At 43.0% G+C, this 16,054-nt stretch overlaps 1 protein-coding gene across 1 annotated transcript in view; it reads right to left on the bottom strand.

Annotated features, from left to right (window-relative positions):
- Positions 1 to 335: 335 nt before the first annotated feature.
- The window catches only part of magi3a (membrane associated guanylate kinase, WW and PDZ domain containing 3a), a 119,329-nt gene continuing 103,610 nt past the window's right edge, over positions 336 to 16,054 (bottom strand). The window contains exons 10-21 of the mRNA XM_023415665.2: positions 15,367 to 16,005; positions 13,479 to 13,510; positions 12,523 to 12,775; positions 11,825 to 11,919; positions 11,409 to 11,601; positions 10,064 to 10,279; positions 8,497 to 8,682; positions 8,201 to 8,294; positions 6,293 to 6,356; positions 5,940 to 6,077; positions 4,922 to 5,060; positions 336 to 3,651 (exon numbers count right to left, since the gene is read on the bottom strand). Coding sequence (XP_023271433.1) covers positions 2,642 to 3,651; positions 4,922 to 5,060; positions 5,940 to 6,077; positions 6,293 to 6,356; positions 8,201 to 8,294; positions 8,497 to 8,682; positions 10,064 to 10,279; positions 11,409 to 11,601; positions 11,825 to 11,919; positions 12,523 to 12,775; positions 13,479 to 13,510; positions 15,367 to 16,005 — 3,059 coding nt within the window. The 3' untranslated portion in view covers positions 336 to 2,641. The remainder of the gene's footprint in view (positions 3,652 to 4,921; positions 5,061 to 5,939; positions 6,078 to 6,292; positions 6,357 to 8,200; positions 8,295 to 8,496; positions 8,683 to 10,063; positions 10,280 to 11,408; positions 11,602 to 11,824; positions 11,920 to 12,522; positions 12,776 to 13,478; positions 13,511 to 15,366; positions 16,006 to 16,054) is intronic.

The following is a 16,054-nucleotide window of genomic DNA, read 5'->3' on the forward strand; positions in this document are numbered from 1 at the left end:
GTAGTTTGTTGATATTGCACTGCTGCACGGGAGTTGGAGTTTCTACTGTACTGAATGCGTGCGGCTCCGCACGCACTCACTTCTGCTCCGCTGACGTCATGTTCAGTTTGATCACGGCCACGAGAGGCAGTGCTTCACCGTTTCTAAATGTTAGGCAAAGGCAAAAAACAAACTGTTAAAACCAAAAATGTTCAGCAATGTAATATTATCAGCAAACCAATATAAACTGTATGAGGCCGGAAGGAACTGGCCTATAATTGACTGGAGATAAGTGCAAGATAAACTTTATCAATAACCCTTGCTTCTCAAATCAAGTAAATAAAATAACAGTCATGTTTATTCAGTAAACCTTTATTTATCAGTGCATGAACAGAATGCCATGACCAGATTATTTCTTTTCACCCATTTTATATCATTTCCTCTCAGTTCCCTTAAAAAAATAATGAAACGATTTACAGAGGATTTTTTTTCTGCATGAAGGCAAATATTTATACAGGTGCTGTACAATTTATAAACATTTACAACTACCATGATGTCAAAACTAAGACTTTTTTTTCTATGTTGGAGCAATGCAAGGCCACAGTATCATACATGGTAATGGCATGAACAGTAAATAACACAGTAGCCCATCATTCAACAATAAAGTGGACAATAAATTAGTAAGTAAATGGTCTCACAGACCAAGAGATGCATGTGTTACTTCTGTACATCCTTTAACAGGCAGGCTGATGAGGGTACTGTTTGATCAATGACTAGGTGGTGAAGAGCAGTGGATGAACCACTAGATGTCTCTGTACTCCACAGTAGCAACACTGAAACAACACCACATTTTGTCTTCAGAACAGGGCACAACTGATCCTACAAAATATATATATATATATATATATATTTTTTTTTTATTTTTCATGTTGAACTTAAATCCCTGTTTAATTAAGTTTGAGAAACTTTATAGTATAATTTCAAATAGAACTCCCAAAGAGGCAAGTCAAGCCATTTTCACACTATGCAGAATGTGCAACCACCAATTCCTATGTGTGTGGGGAAATTAACTGCTTTCTTTTGAAGTCTGGCTTTATTTATAATAGAAAAATGAGAGCCATGATGTCGTTAATAATTAACAGTTAAGCAAAAAAATATACACACCATTTTTTTCTCACATTAAGGGTCATGTACTAAATAACAAAATTAGATTTAAAAAAAAAATTGATTTGGAGGTTAGAATGAGGAACAACAATGTTTTTGTGCCAACATTTATGATGATAAAAACAAAACAAAACAACATCTCTTAAGGTTTTCAGTAAGTTGAAGGCAGAGGTCTCACTTCCTTACAATCAAGCTCTGTTAATTCATCTAAAATTATGTGTCAATATATGTGTGATCATTTTGTTAAATACATGTTTCAGATTAAGTATAGTCGATGCTACAGCGATACCGAAAAATACACAGGCCTACCAGTCAGCTTGTATACATACACACATAGCCAGAGGACCTAAAATACAGAGCTGCTAACAGTAGACAACATTATGAATCAGGCTCATGTGACCGCTTGAAAACTTAGAAATCGAACGCATAGACTAACGTTTTTATAGTGTCACTGTTTTAGATGGTGCCGCGTGTCTATGCATTCTATTTCTACCTCTTTAAGTCCACATCAAAAGTGAAATGACTCAGCACGGATATGTGTACTAACAGTTTTGTTTACATATAATTTCAATAAATTACATTATGCTTTATTATTAACACACATATAACAAACATTAGAACTATATCCACAAGTATCTGGTCTGCTGATTGATGCATATAAAGCTCCAGGGTATTCTGTCCACCCTCTGATAAGCTAATGGGATCAGAGTGTTTCAGAGTTACACACACACGCACACACGCACACACACACACAGTTCACAAATCTAGTCGGGCTCTCAAAAAAAAAACAAACCAAAAAAAACAAAAAACAGTGCAGAAATGACTTAGAAAACACTCTGTCACACCTCTGCAGCCAAATTTTAAGAGAAACTAACCAGCCTCACTTTTTTTCCCAACACATCCATCAGTGAAAGCAACAGTGACTCATCTTGCCGGGAAGAGAAGCTGAGTGATGGTATGCATATGCCTTAAACCTTCAGAGTGACAAAACAAAGCAGAATCCTTCATCGAGGTGGGTAGACGCGGAGAGCAGTTCATCCAATTACCCACAAATAAGTCTCGCAATAGAGTGCAATACGGAGCAGCTTCGTTACAACCGGAGTCTCTGATTGGCACAAAATAAGACTTCAGTGTCACGTCTAAAAATCACAGTCAGAACCCATCTGTCACTCACACACACACACACACACACACACACACACACACACACACACACACACACACACACATCATCAGTACAGTACAAATACTCATGTAGGTACAAGCATGTACGTCAGATCAGGCATCAGCAGCTTGATGCAAACTAACCGAGGCAAACTGGGTGAAAAAAAAAAAAATCATAAGCAATGACAAGCTATGTTGCTGGTTACACAGTGATCTGCTTTGTCCGAGATTGCTAAAAAAAAACCAAAAAAAAAAACCCATCCTTCCATTCTGAATGTCCATCTGTCAGAGGCTCAGCTTTCTCTTAATAAATGTAAAGTGTCCTGGAAAGATATCAGATATCTGCGTATGTTGTGTCCACTTGCGACTGGATCTTGGAAGAGCTGGGAACTTTCCATGGGCCGGGGGTGATGGGAGCCTTCTTGCTGGTGGTGGTCCCGTTGCAGTTGGGGTCCTGGATGCTACTGCTTGAACCTCTGGGATCCTTTCTATTCACTTCTTCACTTGGACCATGGTGCTTACTCTCCCAATATTCTTTATCCCCCTTCTCTCGCCCGCCCCTTCGGCTCAGGGTGCCGCTATCGACATCTGACCCCGCCCTCTCCCTGTGCATTTGGGAATAGGATTTTTGTGCCGCTGCCTCTTGCTCAGCCCTTTTGCCCTTCTTGTGGCGTTCACTGGTCCCCCAGCTTTTGTCTCCACTCTCTGCAGCCCCCCTCTCCTGCCAATAAGCGGCATCCTCCTCTTTGTACCTCCAGTCCTTCCCTTCTCCAGAGGGAATGCTGGGCTGTTGGCCAGCTGGACGCCTGGGGCTCTGGGGCTCCTCCAGGTGCTTCAAAGGCACAGCAGGGTCATGTTCCCTCTTGGAACCCTTCCTTGAGCTAGAGGAGTTATGATCTCTCTGCCCTTGGATTTTTCTCTCCCTGCTCATATCTTCCAAGGATCCGCTGTGGCCTCGCTCTGCTTTTCTAGGGCTCTGGGAGCGCTCTACGTGATCTGCCCAGCCATCGGTGGCTCTTTTGGGACTAGCCGACTTGGAGTCACTCCTGCTTGTTTTTCTGGCCTGGGTGCTGGGGCTGGTGGTGCGCTTATGGTTGTGGTGAGGGAGGTGCTGTCCTCTTGATCTGTTAGCCTGCCTACCGTGCTCCTGCCCACCGCCAGGGGACCCAGCCGCCCTGGAGTCCCCACCGGAGAACTCATCAGGGACGGATATTTTGGGTGAGGATGGGGACAGTTCCGAGGTAGAGAGGGAGACAGAGGATGGAGAGGCTGGAGATGACTGCCCGTCAGATACAGAGAGTCTGGGAAAGCTTGAGGTTGGAATGGTTACTTTGTCCTTTGAACCTGAGGAGCAAGCAGTGCAGGGTAAGAAAACCGAAGTATCTGAAAGACAGAAACTAAAATATCCCTTAAATGAGCTACTCTACATTCAACAAAATTGAAAGATAATTACACCTCATGCAAAAGAAGCACAATATCCTGATATTGTGGAAAAAAAAGATGTTTGCCACCTGGCTTGCTTTCTTTAATAACCCCTTGTAATATCCCCCTAAATATTTGCCTTGTTTGAGATATACATCAGCTGGTGACATGGCCATCAATGAATAAAAGGTGCTAGCGTTCACCCAGCACTGACGTTTCAATTTTCCCCCGGGCTGATAAGAATTGCACAGCTGTGATTGAGAGCAGATATATGCAGCAGAAAAACCAGAGAGAGAAAAAAAGAAGAGTGATGGACTTAGTGGTGCTGAAATGAGTTTTTGGATTTCTAGGAGCAACAACTCGTAGAAATTCATTCTAATTTGGTTTTTGGATTGAAAGGTTGATGCCAGTGAATGCACACAGATCCTTTTAACACTTGTCACTCACTGATCAATATCTAGTTAAAGACTTTTCTCCGGGGTCGCCATCTTCATTCAGGATGAGGTGTGTGTTCAGTGGCATCCCAGGTTCGGTAATACCCGTAAAAAAATAACTTGTGGGGCTCTGGAGCCTCCCAGCGCTCCTGCAGGTCTGTTTGTTCTTCTAGGACTCACTGCTTTAGTTCAGCCCTCCAGAGAAGATTCTACTTAGTATGCATTGGGTTTTTACTGAGTCACAAATAACTGATCTAGTTCAGATTGATCATGGGGATGAAGTAAGGGACAGAGAACGACACTTGAAATCTGGGAGATGAATCACTTCGAAAGGATAGGTCAGAGGCAAAAGTAGGAGTATAAGGTTTACCAAGGTTATTAGGGACAGACCAAGAAAAGCAGTGAGGCCTTTAGTGATGCTCTGGTTTCATGTAGAAGCACAGGGTGGAAGAAGAGTTCAGACCTATAGGAGGAAGAGATAAATAGGTAGAAACAGACAGCCGTGCTGGTGCAGAAAACAGAGAAAGCAAGGCAGATAAAGAGCACAAGAGGTAGATCGAGAGAGAATGAGAGGAGAGAAAGGTCAAGAGAGAAGCTTGCAACAACATGCATGAGAATAAAGAAACTCGGCACCCTGCTATCAAGCATATCCATACAAAAGCTTCTATATATGTATGGTTAATATGCTATTGCGTAGATCTATGTATGCGGTGGCAACACCGTGTGTACATGCATGCAGGTTCTCAGCAGTCACTCACTGTGATCCGGGACCAGGCCCTGGCCAGGTCGGAGCAGCAGATGAACTTTACTGCCCCCTGCTTGGATCAGCTCAATGGCCCGAGTGTGTGTGATTCCCTGGGTGGCCTCGCCGTTGATCTCCACGATCTGATCTCCAACCTGTGATGCAGATATCACGAGCAGGAAATCTTTCAGAATTTACCAAACAAGGGTAAGTTCAGTTACTGTTCCTTTAAATAAAATCAGTTTTCAAACTATGAGGCATGCGGAGGGAGAGACACGAGGCATAGATAGTGGAGTGCATTAGGTGACCCGCTGATTTTGCCTGTTCATCAACACAGTCAGCAGCTGGGAGTCTGCAGCACAGGCTGTGACACGCAGCTCACGCAAGAATTTAATGTTTTAAAACACAAAGTTGTTAAATAAATCAGTCACATCTGAACACAAATACACGATACACACATATTTTTTTTCTGAGGACACCTCTATCTTGCGATGTCCATCACAAATAAACGTCCATAAATCCACATAGAAATCACAGGGAAAAGACGCTGCATTATAAGAACTTGCTTGAGAATCATCAAGTCTTAAGGTTTTCTTCAGTAAAAAGTAATCCAGTATTAGATGTCAGTGCATGCATGACTGCTTTGCAAGGAGCTGCTAATGGCTAATTCGGCATACTTTTAATGGTGACACTTTGCAAAAATGGAAACAAATAGAGGCAAAAAAATGGGCCAACAGCTGACTGACTGACCCCCAAAGCTCCTGAATTATCTGCAGTTCCAAAAATTAAAGCATTTTAATTATCCCCTAAATAGAAATAAGAAAAAAAAAAAATAACAGAAGCGACAAAATTCATTATTATTGACTTTTTGGAGGAGGGTTTTGGGGGGGTGCAATTGTCTTGATTTTGTCTGATGCGGGCAGGTCCACAGTGTTAGACGCTGAAAACTCCTGAGTAATATTTATCAATTTGGTTTTAAAGTAGTATTACCCAGATTATTCTGAGGATAGAGACAGACTAGCAGAATAACTCACATGTATCCTGCCATCTTTAAGAGCAGGTCCATCCTCAGCCAGTCGCAAGATGAACAGTCCCATGTTATACTCTTTCCCTCCCCTCAGACTGAAGCCGAAGCCCCGCTGACTGCGCTCCAGCTCCACCACAAAGCAGCCCTGTAGTTCACAGACAAGAGGATGAGATTTTTGAGACTGGTGCACTTCTTCTTGACGGGCATGTGATAAAGGTCCCAAGTTCTAGTCAAGCCTGAAAAATCACTGTTGCATGGCCTCAAAAAGAATGTTCTAAGATTAAGAATTTACTAGTAAATTACAAGCATTGCATACTGTTAATTTAAAATAAGTGAGAGTAATTTTAGCTTTGATTTTACCTGCTTTGGACCTGATGTGATGAGTGTACCCATCTCTCCTTGTAGAAAAGAGTTCCTGATCTCACTGACACCATTCGTGAAAAAAAGACCAAATACACATTAAAATGTGACCCACATATTGTAGATCACAGGTATATTTAGTCTCATTTTAATACAATGTGGCACAAGAGCTCTTATCCTGAGATGAGAATTGAATGTCAGCACACAGATAACATATAAATGAATATAAAAGTGTGGAAACAAAAAATTAAAGAAAATAAAAATAAAAACAGCAAAATGTTTTATAAAAAATAGCTGTTGTCCTTTCATATTTCTTTTTTTTTTTTTTCAAGCAGTGATGAAGTTTGGTCATGGTCAACACAGCAAACCTTTAAAATGAAAGGAAGTTTTCTTTATTTCTTTAAGTTCAAGCATGGACGTAAGATAAGGCCGTGGTGCTCTGGTGAAGAATCTTCTGCCTCATTTTTATCTAATGTCGTTGGGCCACTGCCAAGGTCAAACTGACCTGTTCAAGCAGTAAGTACAACATGACTGACAGTGTAGGAGTCGGCCGTGATTAGTTTTCCTCTGACGAATCCAGTGTATGGTTTATCACATTTTTCAAAATAAAATAAAATTCATTTCACAGACTAAAAGCTCTTCTTCAAAGTAAGAGTACTTCATAGAAATGTAGTGGAGTCCAAAGCACAACATTTGTCTTTCAAGGAGTAAAAGTCATAAGTTTCCAAATAAATAATAATCAAGTAAAGCACAGATACTGGAAAAATATACTTGAGTACAGTTTTCAAGTAAATGTAACTCGTTGCTGTCCACCCCTGATCATAAATGTCAATATATAACAATCAGAAAATACTGATCCAAAGTCTGTGACCGGCCTAAAGGTGAGGGATCTAATATCTGATAAAACAATCTGTGCGTAAAAATGTATGCACTCACTGTCCTCCCTTGGATATGCCTTCACCAACTTGTACAGTGTGTATCATGTTAATATGTAAATACTGTATGTGAGCTACAGCACATGAAAAATTAGAGATGCTCCAATACTGTGGAGATAGAGAGCGGAGAATAGAGAGTAAGTCTCATTCTCTTCCCTCACTGCTGTGTCCAGTGTGATCCACGCGCTGCCACGCCTTCCTTACAGCGCCATGAGCCTCTTTCCGTTGGTATCATTATACAACGCACAGAGACCAATGTAAATCCTTCAAAGAGCGGCGCTGCTTTTACAGTTCAGTGGCAGATAACGGGGGCATACTTTAATGCTTCGCAGAGCTCATTACAATGCCTTTGTGGGAACTTAGCTGCGCTAACACACTAAAGAGTCTACGCCTTCTTAGCTGGCATGGAGAAGAGTTTACACACTTCATGCCGACGAGCTGACAGCCTCAGCTCGTAGTCTGGGCTGACCGGAGGCATGTGCTGGAGATTAGACAGAGAGCAGGGAGGGTTCTTGCCAAGGGATGGATAGAGGGCAAAATGAAGAGAAGACGAACACATGCTGATGGGAAGCGAAACAGAAGCGCGTGAGGGTGAGAAATGATGATAGAGAATTGCTGCTGCAGCAATGGATTAAAAAGTCTGACACAGGTAATCTTGTTTAAAAAGAAAGATCAAAGAGGAAGTGAGACACCCTATTAATGTGTCTCTTTTTCCTTGCTTCGCCAACCAAACAGTGACCATGGGGGGATTTTCTGTCTTTCCGGATAACAAGGAGTGTGTGGGCCACAAGAAACAGTAATGGGGCCACACTGAAGCACAAACCGGAGCCTGCTCCAAGAGGATTGGGGCTAATTTATGGTTCAAGTGGCAGAAACCTGTATTAGACTGTCTCCAGTGGACTCAGAGGGACGCTGACAAGCCTGTGTGAATGCTTTTGCTTGTATGGGATTGTGTTTGTGTGTGTGTGTGTACCTGTCTGGATAGCTGGGAGGCTGTTGGCCCATAGCTCTGTGTTGTGCTGAAGGGCTCTGCTTGGCTGAATTTGTTCCAGATGGAGGAGCGTTGTCTGTAAAAAAAGAAAAAACTCAGTTCATACAACACACCAATTTAGCATGACACAACAGGCAGACCACTCTCTTGCGATCTGCTATCAAATGTCACGAAGCAATCTTAAAACCTCCTTTTAGCAACTTTCATGTAAAAGTTGAGAGCATCAACATTCCCATTAGAAGTTTCACTGAACTATGGCCGTCTCCGTGCCAACCTACCATCTTCAGGCACGACAGTGAGGGTGACAGAATTGCCGGCATCCTTGATGAGCTGGACAATATCGTTGTGCGACAGCTCCATGATGGACCGGCCATTGACAGCAGAGATACGGTCTCCCACTTTCATCTGACCTATACGGTCAGTGGGGCTGCCCTCGATTATACGGCCAATCTTGTGAGGTATAACTGAAACAGAGAGACACAGAGGGATGAGAATGTTTGATTCAATAAACCCAACATCAAGACATTGCTTTCAAATAACAAAGCAAAGGCTTGTGGCAGCAGAGCTGTTACTAGGAACCTGATCAATGTATGGTTCCAAACTGAAAAGGCACAGGATTAAAGTGTGCAGAATATAATGTGATACATTTCAAAAAACCCTGAAAAAATGATAAATTACACGACTAAACGTCTATAGCCATGGTAACAGCTGTGTGAGGTTTTGCTTTTGCACAGTGGTGCTTTGAGTTAAATGCTTCAGCATGCTGATATGATAGAATTGACAGTGTTTACATACGGATGTTTAACAGGAATAATGATGACCATATTCTTCCTCTTAGTTCAGTGTGTTAGCATGCTAACATCTGCTAATTGGCACTTAACACAAAATACAGCGAAGACTGACATCATTAGTTTTGATGGTGTTTGTGACATCAAATTAAAAATTAAAAGGCACTTCAAGGCACTAGGTAAATATTTAAGGGATCACCAGAGTTAATGCTGTTCATCCTGATAATTAAATAATCCTAATAAATATCCTGGATCCTGATCATTAGGAGAGATCCTCTAGAAAGCATGAATGTTTGTGCCAATCCATCCTCTGTGTGTGTGGCTTTCACTGGATATATGAAACCTTTGACCTGCTGGTGGCATGAGATGAAAGGTCAGTAGAGGTTCATCCTCTGAGGACTAGGGCTGTCACAATATCAGATTTTCACAACACAAGTATCATGGCCAAAATAATTCATGATGACAATATAATTGTGATAAGAAAAAAAAAATTATGCCATCACTCAAATTCATCTTTAACTTTGTTAATTGTGTTTTTGGCTGTTGTTTCGGCAAATGAGGCAGATGGCAAATTAAACTGAAATAAAGTGTGGGGAGGTGGGGAGAGAGTCCATAACCGTAACAGTACAAGTGCACTAACAGAACAATTACACTTCATGAACAGTGAAAAGGCAACCGGATGAACTGATAATAAAAAAAAAAAGATCCACAAAGCCTAACATCTGCCCTCCTGGTATTACCATGTGTGTATTATTGACACAATATCAGTATTTCATTTTTCTAAATATGGTTATCATAAATACCAGTATATCACAACACCCCTGCTGAGGACCATGAATTCCTCACAAAATTTCAAGGTAACCCATCCAGTATTTATTGAGGTGTTTTCATCCCTGGAGCCATTCTGTCAGCATCGCAAAAAAAACAATAAACAACAGACTTTGATGTGAAAACATCATCATGTGCTCCTTTAACTTCTTTCTACACCTTTTTAAATGTTTATGTTATTACTAAAAATGAAAATTGTAAATAGAATACATCTTAGTTTATTTCTGACCTCCAGGTGGGGGCTTGTTCTTCGAGGTGAGGATGACAAAGCCGAAGCCCTCGTTGTCTTTGCGCTGCAGAGTAACGTCGAAGCACTCCGGCCGTGGGGACTGGGCTTGCTGTAGGGCACTTGGCACCTCCGCACGAGGCATCTTGGGAGAGCTGTTGACCAGGGCGGATGCTACCTGGTGGGGCTGCTGACTGCCCTCCTCCTCTCCACCACCATCTGACAAATGACAATGCACAGGGACGTGAGGAAAATCCGTCTGAATCCAGCTGCTCAGGATACTCTTTTTGTCTTTTCAGGCTCTTACATTCAGGCACCAGCAGGCTAACACAAATGTTTATTTTGAACAGTGGTCATTCCAGTTTAGGTGGCCTACATTTTAATCCATGAACAATTATTTTGAAAAAAAAAAAAAAATCCTCCCAATTTGTCCTCCTTGAGATCCCTGCATAAATAATTCAGCACACAGCGGCTTCATTGAAGACAGCCTTTTTGCTGCGTTTATTGCACACATGAAATACTAGTCTGTCAAGTCTACACTTGAGATGAAAGCTCTTTACAATTTGTTATTCATAAGACAAGCTGATCTACCTCAATCTCTCTTCATTGTATGTTTGTTTTGCTTAGTCCCTGTTTTGTCAGCCGGCATCAGGGAATCTCTTTCTAAACCCCCGCTTTGAAAGCACAAACCCTTACATGATTGATGCTTAATTTCTGCAACGTGATCAAAGCTGTTGTTGCAATACATCAAATCCAAAGTAATTTCAAAAAGTGCTTGTACTATTCATGCAGTGGGTATTTGTGGGGGTAAACAAGCCTGAATGCTGCAGGGGTTTGTGCTATTGAGAAAGAAAACTCAGCATATTCTTTTTTTTTTTCCTTCACTCCATCCTTTGAGATGTAATTCAGCTCTACCAGCTGATCTAATCTTCACTGCCCTTCACACAACTCCAATCAGTCCTGACAGATAAACACAAAGCAGACAATTTTCGGCTGTTTATTGCGAGCCACTTTTGCTGCTTTTTCTTTTTTTTTTGTTTGTTTTTTACCTGTTCAGGGAGATGAAACATTTTTCATTCATATTCCTTTGATTTAAGTAAATACAGAAGCCTCTTTCTTTTCAGGAAAACATCTGCATAAAATAAGTCAATTTCGGCAGAACTTCATTTATTCAGATTTATCCACAAGGAAATCATCCAGAACAAATTTAAAGGATTAGCCAAAAAAAAAAAAAATCCCAGATCAAAGCTTTAGTGCAGACATTCTCCTCCAGCATACTGATCGAAAACAAAAGGAGTAAAAGTGCTCTCAAAGAAATGTAGAGATGATTGTTGAACAGCAGACCCACCTGAGTGTGCTAGCTTCCTGCGGACCGTGAGCATCACTTGGCCGTTACGGGCAGCGTTGGTCATCAGCTCCAGCACTTGTTTGTGGGATTTGCCCTTGACTGGCACGCCGTCTATACAAAGCAGCTCATCCCCTGCCCGCAGGCGCCCGTCTTTCTCAGCCGCGCCGAGTGGCACAATGGCACCGATGTACACCTGTGGAGGACGCAGCAGGAGGGGGGGTTATAAGAGAGCTAATAGCTTGACACACTGATCTGACCGACAAAGTGAGCATGAAGATGGGCCGGCGTGGTGGTGAATAAATCCTCTCAGTTGCTCTGAGCATTTGTTGCTGCGTTTCCTTTGTGCAAAACAGAAGTTTCCTGCTTTTTGACAATCTGTTTCCCAGTTGTCTGCTGCCTGTTGGACTGCTACCTACCGGCTGATCCGGCCCCTCGCCTCCAAGGACTCTGAAGCCAAAGCCCGACTCCTGGTTCCTTTTGATGAACACATCGAGGTCCTTGGTATTAGGAGCTGCAGAGAGGAGAGAAGAGCGAATTTGTTGCTGGTCATGTGGGCAATGTATGTATGATGCAAGTGTGCATTCAAGGTCAGGGAGTTAAAGAAATAGCATCTCACTTAAATAACACAGATAATTTATTAGTCCTTCATTAGATAAAATGCCCTAAAATAAAATTTGATTTCAGAAACTGAGCGATGTTAGATAAAATATCAACAACGTTCAGACTAGATTCGTTTTTTAGATCATTTATCAAGTAAAAATAAACAATTTGCTGGTTACAGCTTCTCAAATGTAAAGATCTGTTTTGTTTTAATACCACATGATGTTGATGGTGTTGATGTTCAGGCTCTCCTAACTTGAGATGGACATCATTATTTTGGTTTATTTTGTATTTTACATATTTATGTTTTCCTATGTTGCCAGGTTGTCACAGACAAATTTCCATTTTATGCAAATCTAATGGACAGTAAAGTTTTATCTTATCTCATCAAATTGATCAAGTGAAAAATATTTGCTACATTAACAGAAAATTGTTAGCCTGTTGTCCCTGATTTTCGTTTTCAGCGAGCAAGTCCTGATCCTCGAGGGCTGAGGAACCTACTCCGTACACTTACGCTTGCTGTCCAACATGGCCTTGGACTTGAGGTAGAGCTCAGACGCGTCCGGTTTGGGCGAAGACGAGCGCAGGGTGTTGGCGGGGAAGGAGAGCGGATTGGGGGGCATCTCCGGCTGACTGAGGGCCTCTGTGCTGTTGATTATCTCCTGCCGCTGTGGCTGCGCTATGGGCTGGGAGCACGGGTGGGGCAGTTGCTGGGGCGCAGGATGGGATGCCTGTTGAGGAGCAGGCTGGGATATGGGAGCTGTGCACTGCAACACAGAAACAAGGGGTTGATATAGGAAGAAACCGAAAGCCAAACTATAAATTCCTGTACAATATGTTTTATTCAACAATACATCGTACATTCAATTTTATGAATTTATGTCAGTGATTTCTGTCTAACGGAGGGAGGCCAGCTGAAGCCGGGAAACTGATTTAAGGTCCAGAATGACATGCCCCGAAACTGCCGCACTGCTCTTAATTTTTAAACCAGTGCAACCACACGGAATAATTCTGTGCTGAACCAGTAAAACAGTATGAGTAAGCCTGTTGCTGCCTCAGCTCCTCTCTATTTTAGGAATGCAACATGGAGGAGCGGCAGCGCAGGAACAAGCTGTTGAACATGGCATATCATCTTAAACACCCATACACAGAGGGATGTTAAGTTGCAGTTTGCCAGGAGCCAGCATATTTACCCACATGCAGTTCCAGAAATAACAGCCTGGCTAATGTGGGCTCCCTGAATAATGTAGCTAACAACAGCTACCACGGCACACACTCACACACACACACATACACAGGCACGCACGCACGCACGCACACACTGAGTGGTGCTTGCAGGGTAACCAAGATGAAGTTAAAAACCCTTTTTGTTTAATAATTCAGCAGCAGTTTTATGTTAAGTATATTCTTTGTTTCGCCCAACGAGACACATGAGGAATTGAAAAATGAGAAAAAATGGTTTCAACTTACTGGTTTGAGTGATTTCACAGGAGACGTCTGACCTGTAGGGCAGAAATGTAGAGAAAGTAGTAGATTAAATGATAAATTCAGGTTATTAGGAAAAGCAGCAAACATCTATGATCAAATACATAGCTTAAAGGCTCGAAGGATGAGTTGGACCTTCCTGCTGTATTTCTTTTCACTCTACTGACCTATTGGCCTCCAGCGGAACCGCTTCAGAGTACGTCTTCTCCCACTTCTTCTGCACCTTGTTCTGCGCTTTATCACTTAGCGTATTCGCCCGGAGCTTTTATAAGCTTTTTCTCATACCTCCCTCTTGCTCTCCTCTCTGTCTTTGTGTCATAGTGTAGGTCAGCCAGTAGGGGACAGTATAGTCCAATAGCAAAGAATGGGTTTAACACGTCACCATGGGATGGGAGACACAGAGGTGACCCTAAACCATGGGAAAACATGCACTTGTCTGGGTTAAACCTGCCAGATGTTTCTACTGGCTGTAGCTTTCCAGATTTTAGATTTTAAATAAATGAAATGTTTTAATGAATGTGGAGTTTTAGGCAAAACAGTTTTTAATTGAATTTAAATAGTAAATGTACTGGCTGTATCTCCTATTGACAGTCCAGTATCATAACATATGATTTCTCAGGCACTGGGCACAGTACATATCCCACTGGGAAGGGCAATTGGTCTCATTTCCACATTTTAAATCCAGAGCAGGGAGCAGGGCCAAATAATTTCCTGTTTCATTTCTGTCTGCCGCTGTAATCGGAAGGGAGTTCTCTCCCCCGGCTGGGAATAAAGCCGAACCTAAACTCGGGCTGTGTGGTGACCTGAGGGAAGCCCTGCAGCGCCGCTCCTTTTAGTCCTGGAAAGCTGTGATCCCCTCCTTTTTTAAGTAGTAACACAGACACACACACACATCCTGCAAATGCACATGTACCATAAAATACATGTAAGGCTGGCAAACAGCAGCAGCAAAAAAAAAAAAAAAAGTTAATAAAAGCAGCACATAAACACACACAGGACAAGCCCCTGGAGCTCAGAGCAGAGCCCAGCTGAGTGCATCTGATATGTGGGTGCAACACTGATCTCCCGTATCTAGGCTACTGCACTGCAGTAAAGGCAAGAAGCAAAGAAGACCCTTCAAATCAGTGCAAGTCTCAAGTAAGAAGAAGGGCAAATGATTGCCCACCATGCTCCGTCTCTCCTGCCTGCCTTCTCTCTTTCTCTCCAAGCAGCGATTGAATCACAGAAACTGCCATTTCTCTGCGCTTTCCCAGCACAGCTCACACCATGTGACTAAGCATGACTTGCTCCCCGTTTGGGAAGGCGCATGGTGGATGATGCAGAGTTAGTGTGGACCAGAGCGTGAAATTGCTTTAGTTAACATAGGGAAAGTCTGTGTGTCCGAGAAATATCGACAGAACACCTCAATCCTGTTATTTATAAATTAAAACACTGGTCGCGTTGCATTAAATCTCGAACTCAACTGAGTAGACTTTTGTCAGTGCTGGTCTGACAATGTCTCTTTCTCACTGTCTTAAAAAATTAATTTCAAATCCAGTGGGTGGTCTTCTCCTCCTATTGTTTCACTCATTACTTTGAGGGAAAAGGGAAAGTAAGAGAAAGAGAAACAGACCACAGGAAACACAAAGCTGCGTGGGGATTAAAATGATTTCAGACGCATGGGAATAAAGCGCCAGACTATCTCCGGGCACTAACACCTGTTTGTTGTCAGTAACCTGAGTAGATTAATATAGACAGCAGCGATTTAACAACAGAGATGTCACAGCATCAGCACTGCAAGCCTGCCAGCTGTGACATACTTGTAAGGATTAATTCAGTGTTGCAGGCTTACCTGCAACTGCAGCGATGTGAACTCTCATTTCTGCCGACTCACCTCCTCTAAGCACCAGCACGTTGACCTCGCTGCCCACGGGCAGGTCTTTGAGGATGTCCACCACCTGGGAGTGGCTCAACGTCTGCACGTTCTGCCTGTTTATCTCCTTGATGACATCGCCCTTCAACAAGCCGCGGCACCACTGAGCGTCAAGGATCATCTTCACCTTTTGGCCTAGTGGGCAGTCCGCGATGGCGAAGCCGAAACCTCCGGGGCCTTTCACCAGCGGCACGCTCACCAGCTCTGGCTGCAACAAAGTGGGGTCAGGGCCTTCTTGGTGAGGAAGGTGGTGGTGGTGTTGGTGGAGGTGAGGATGAGGATGAGGATGGTGGTGGTGGTGGCGTCCCCCGTTGGTCATGGGCGGCGCTGCAGCAGTCTGCCTGGTGAGGGTTCCTCCGTCTGGGACTGTGTAGTGAGGGTCCTGTGGCGTGGAAGTGGGCGGCGAAGGGGAAGTGTCCTTGGAGGTGCACAGGCCTCCTGAGGCCTCCTCACTGTTGCTGGAGTCCTCGGGCAGGGGGTAGCCCCGGCACAAGACCATGTCCACATACTGGTTGATAGGGATGGACTGGAACATCTTGACCACATCAGCATGAGTCTTCCCCAGCACACATGTCCCATTGATGTCCACGATCACGTCGCCTAAAAAGAAGAACAAACAGGCAACAAAATAAAAAAAAGAGACAATAAT

This window comes from Seriola lalandi, unplaced genomic scaffold (assembly GCF_002814215.2).
Source record: "Seriola lalandi dorsalis isolate HSWRI2012SDOR001 ecotype SW California unplaced genomic scaffold, Sedor1 jcf7180002054554, whole genome shotgun sequence".
In the NCBI taxonomy this organism is placed as follows: domain Eukaryota; kingdom Metazoa; phylum Chordata; class Actinopteri; order Carangiformes; family Carangidae; genus Seriola; species Seriola lalandi.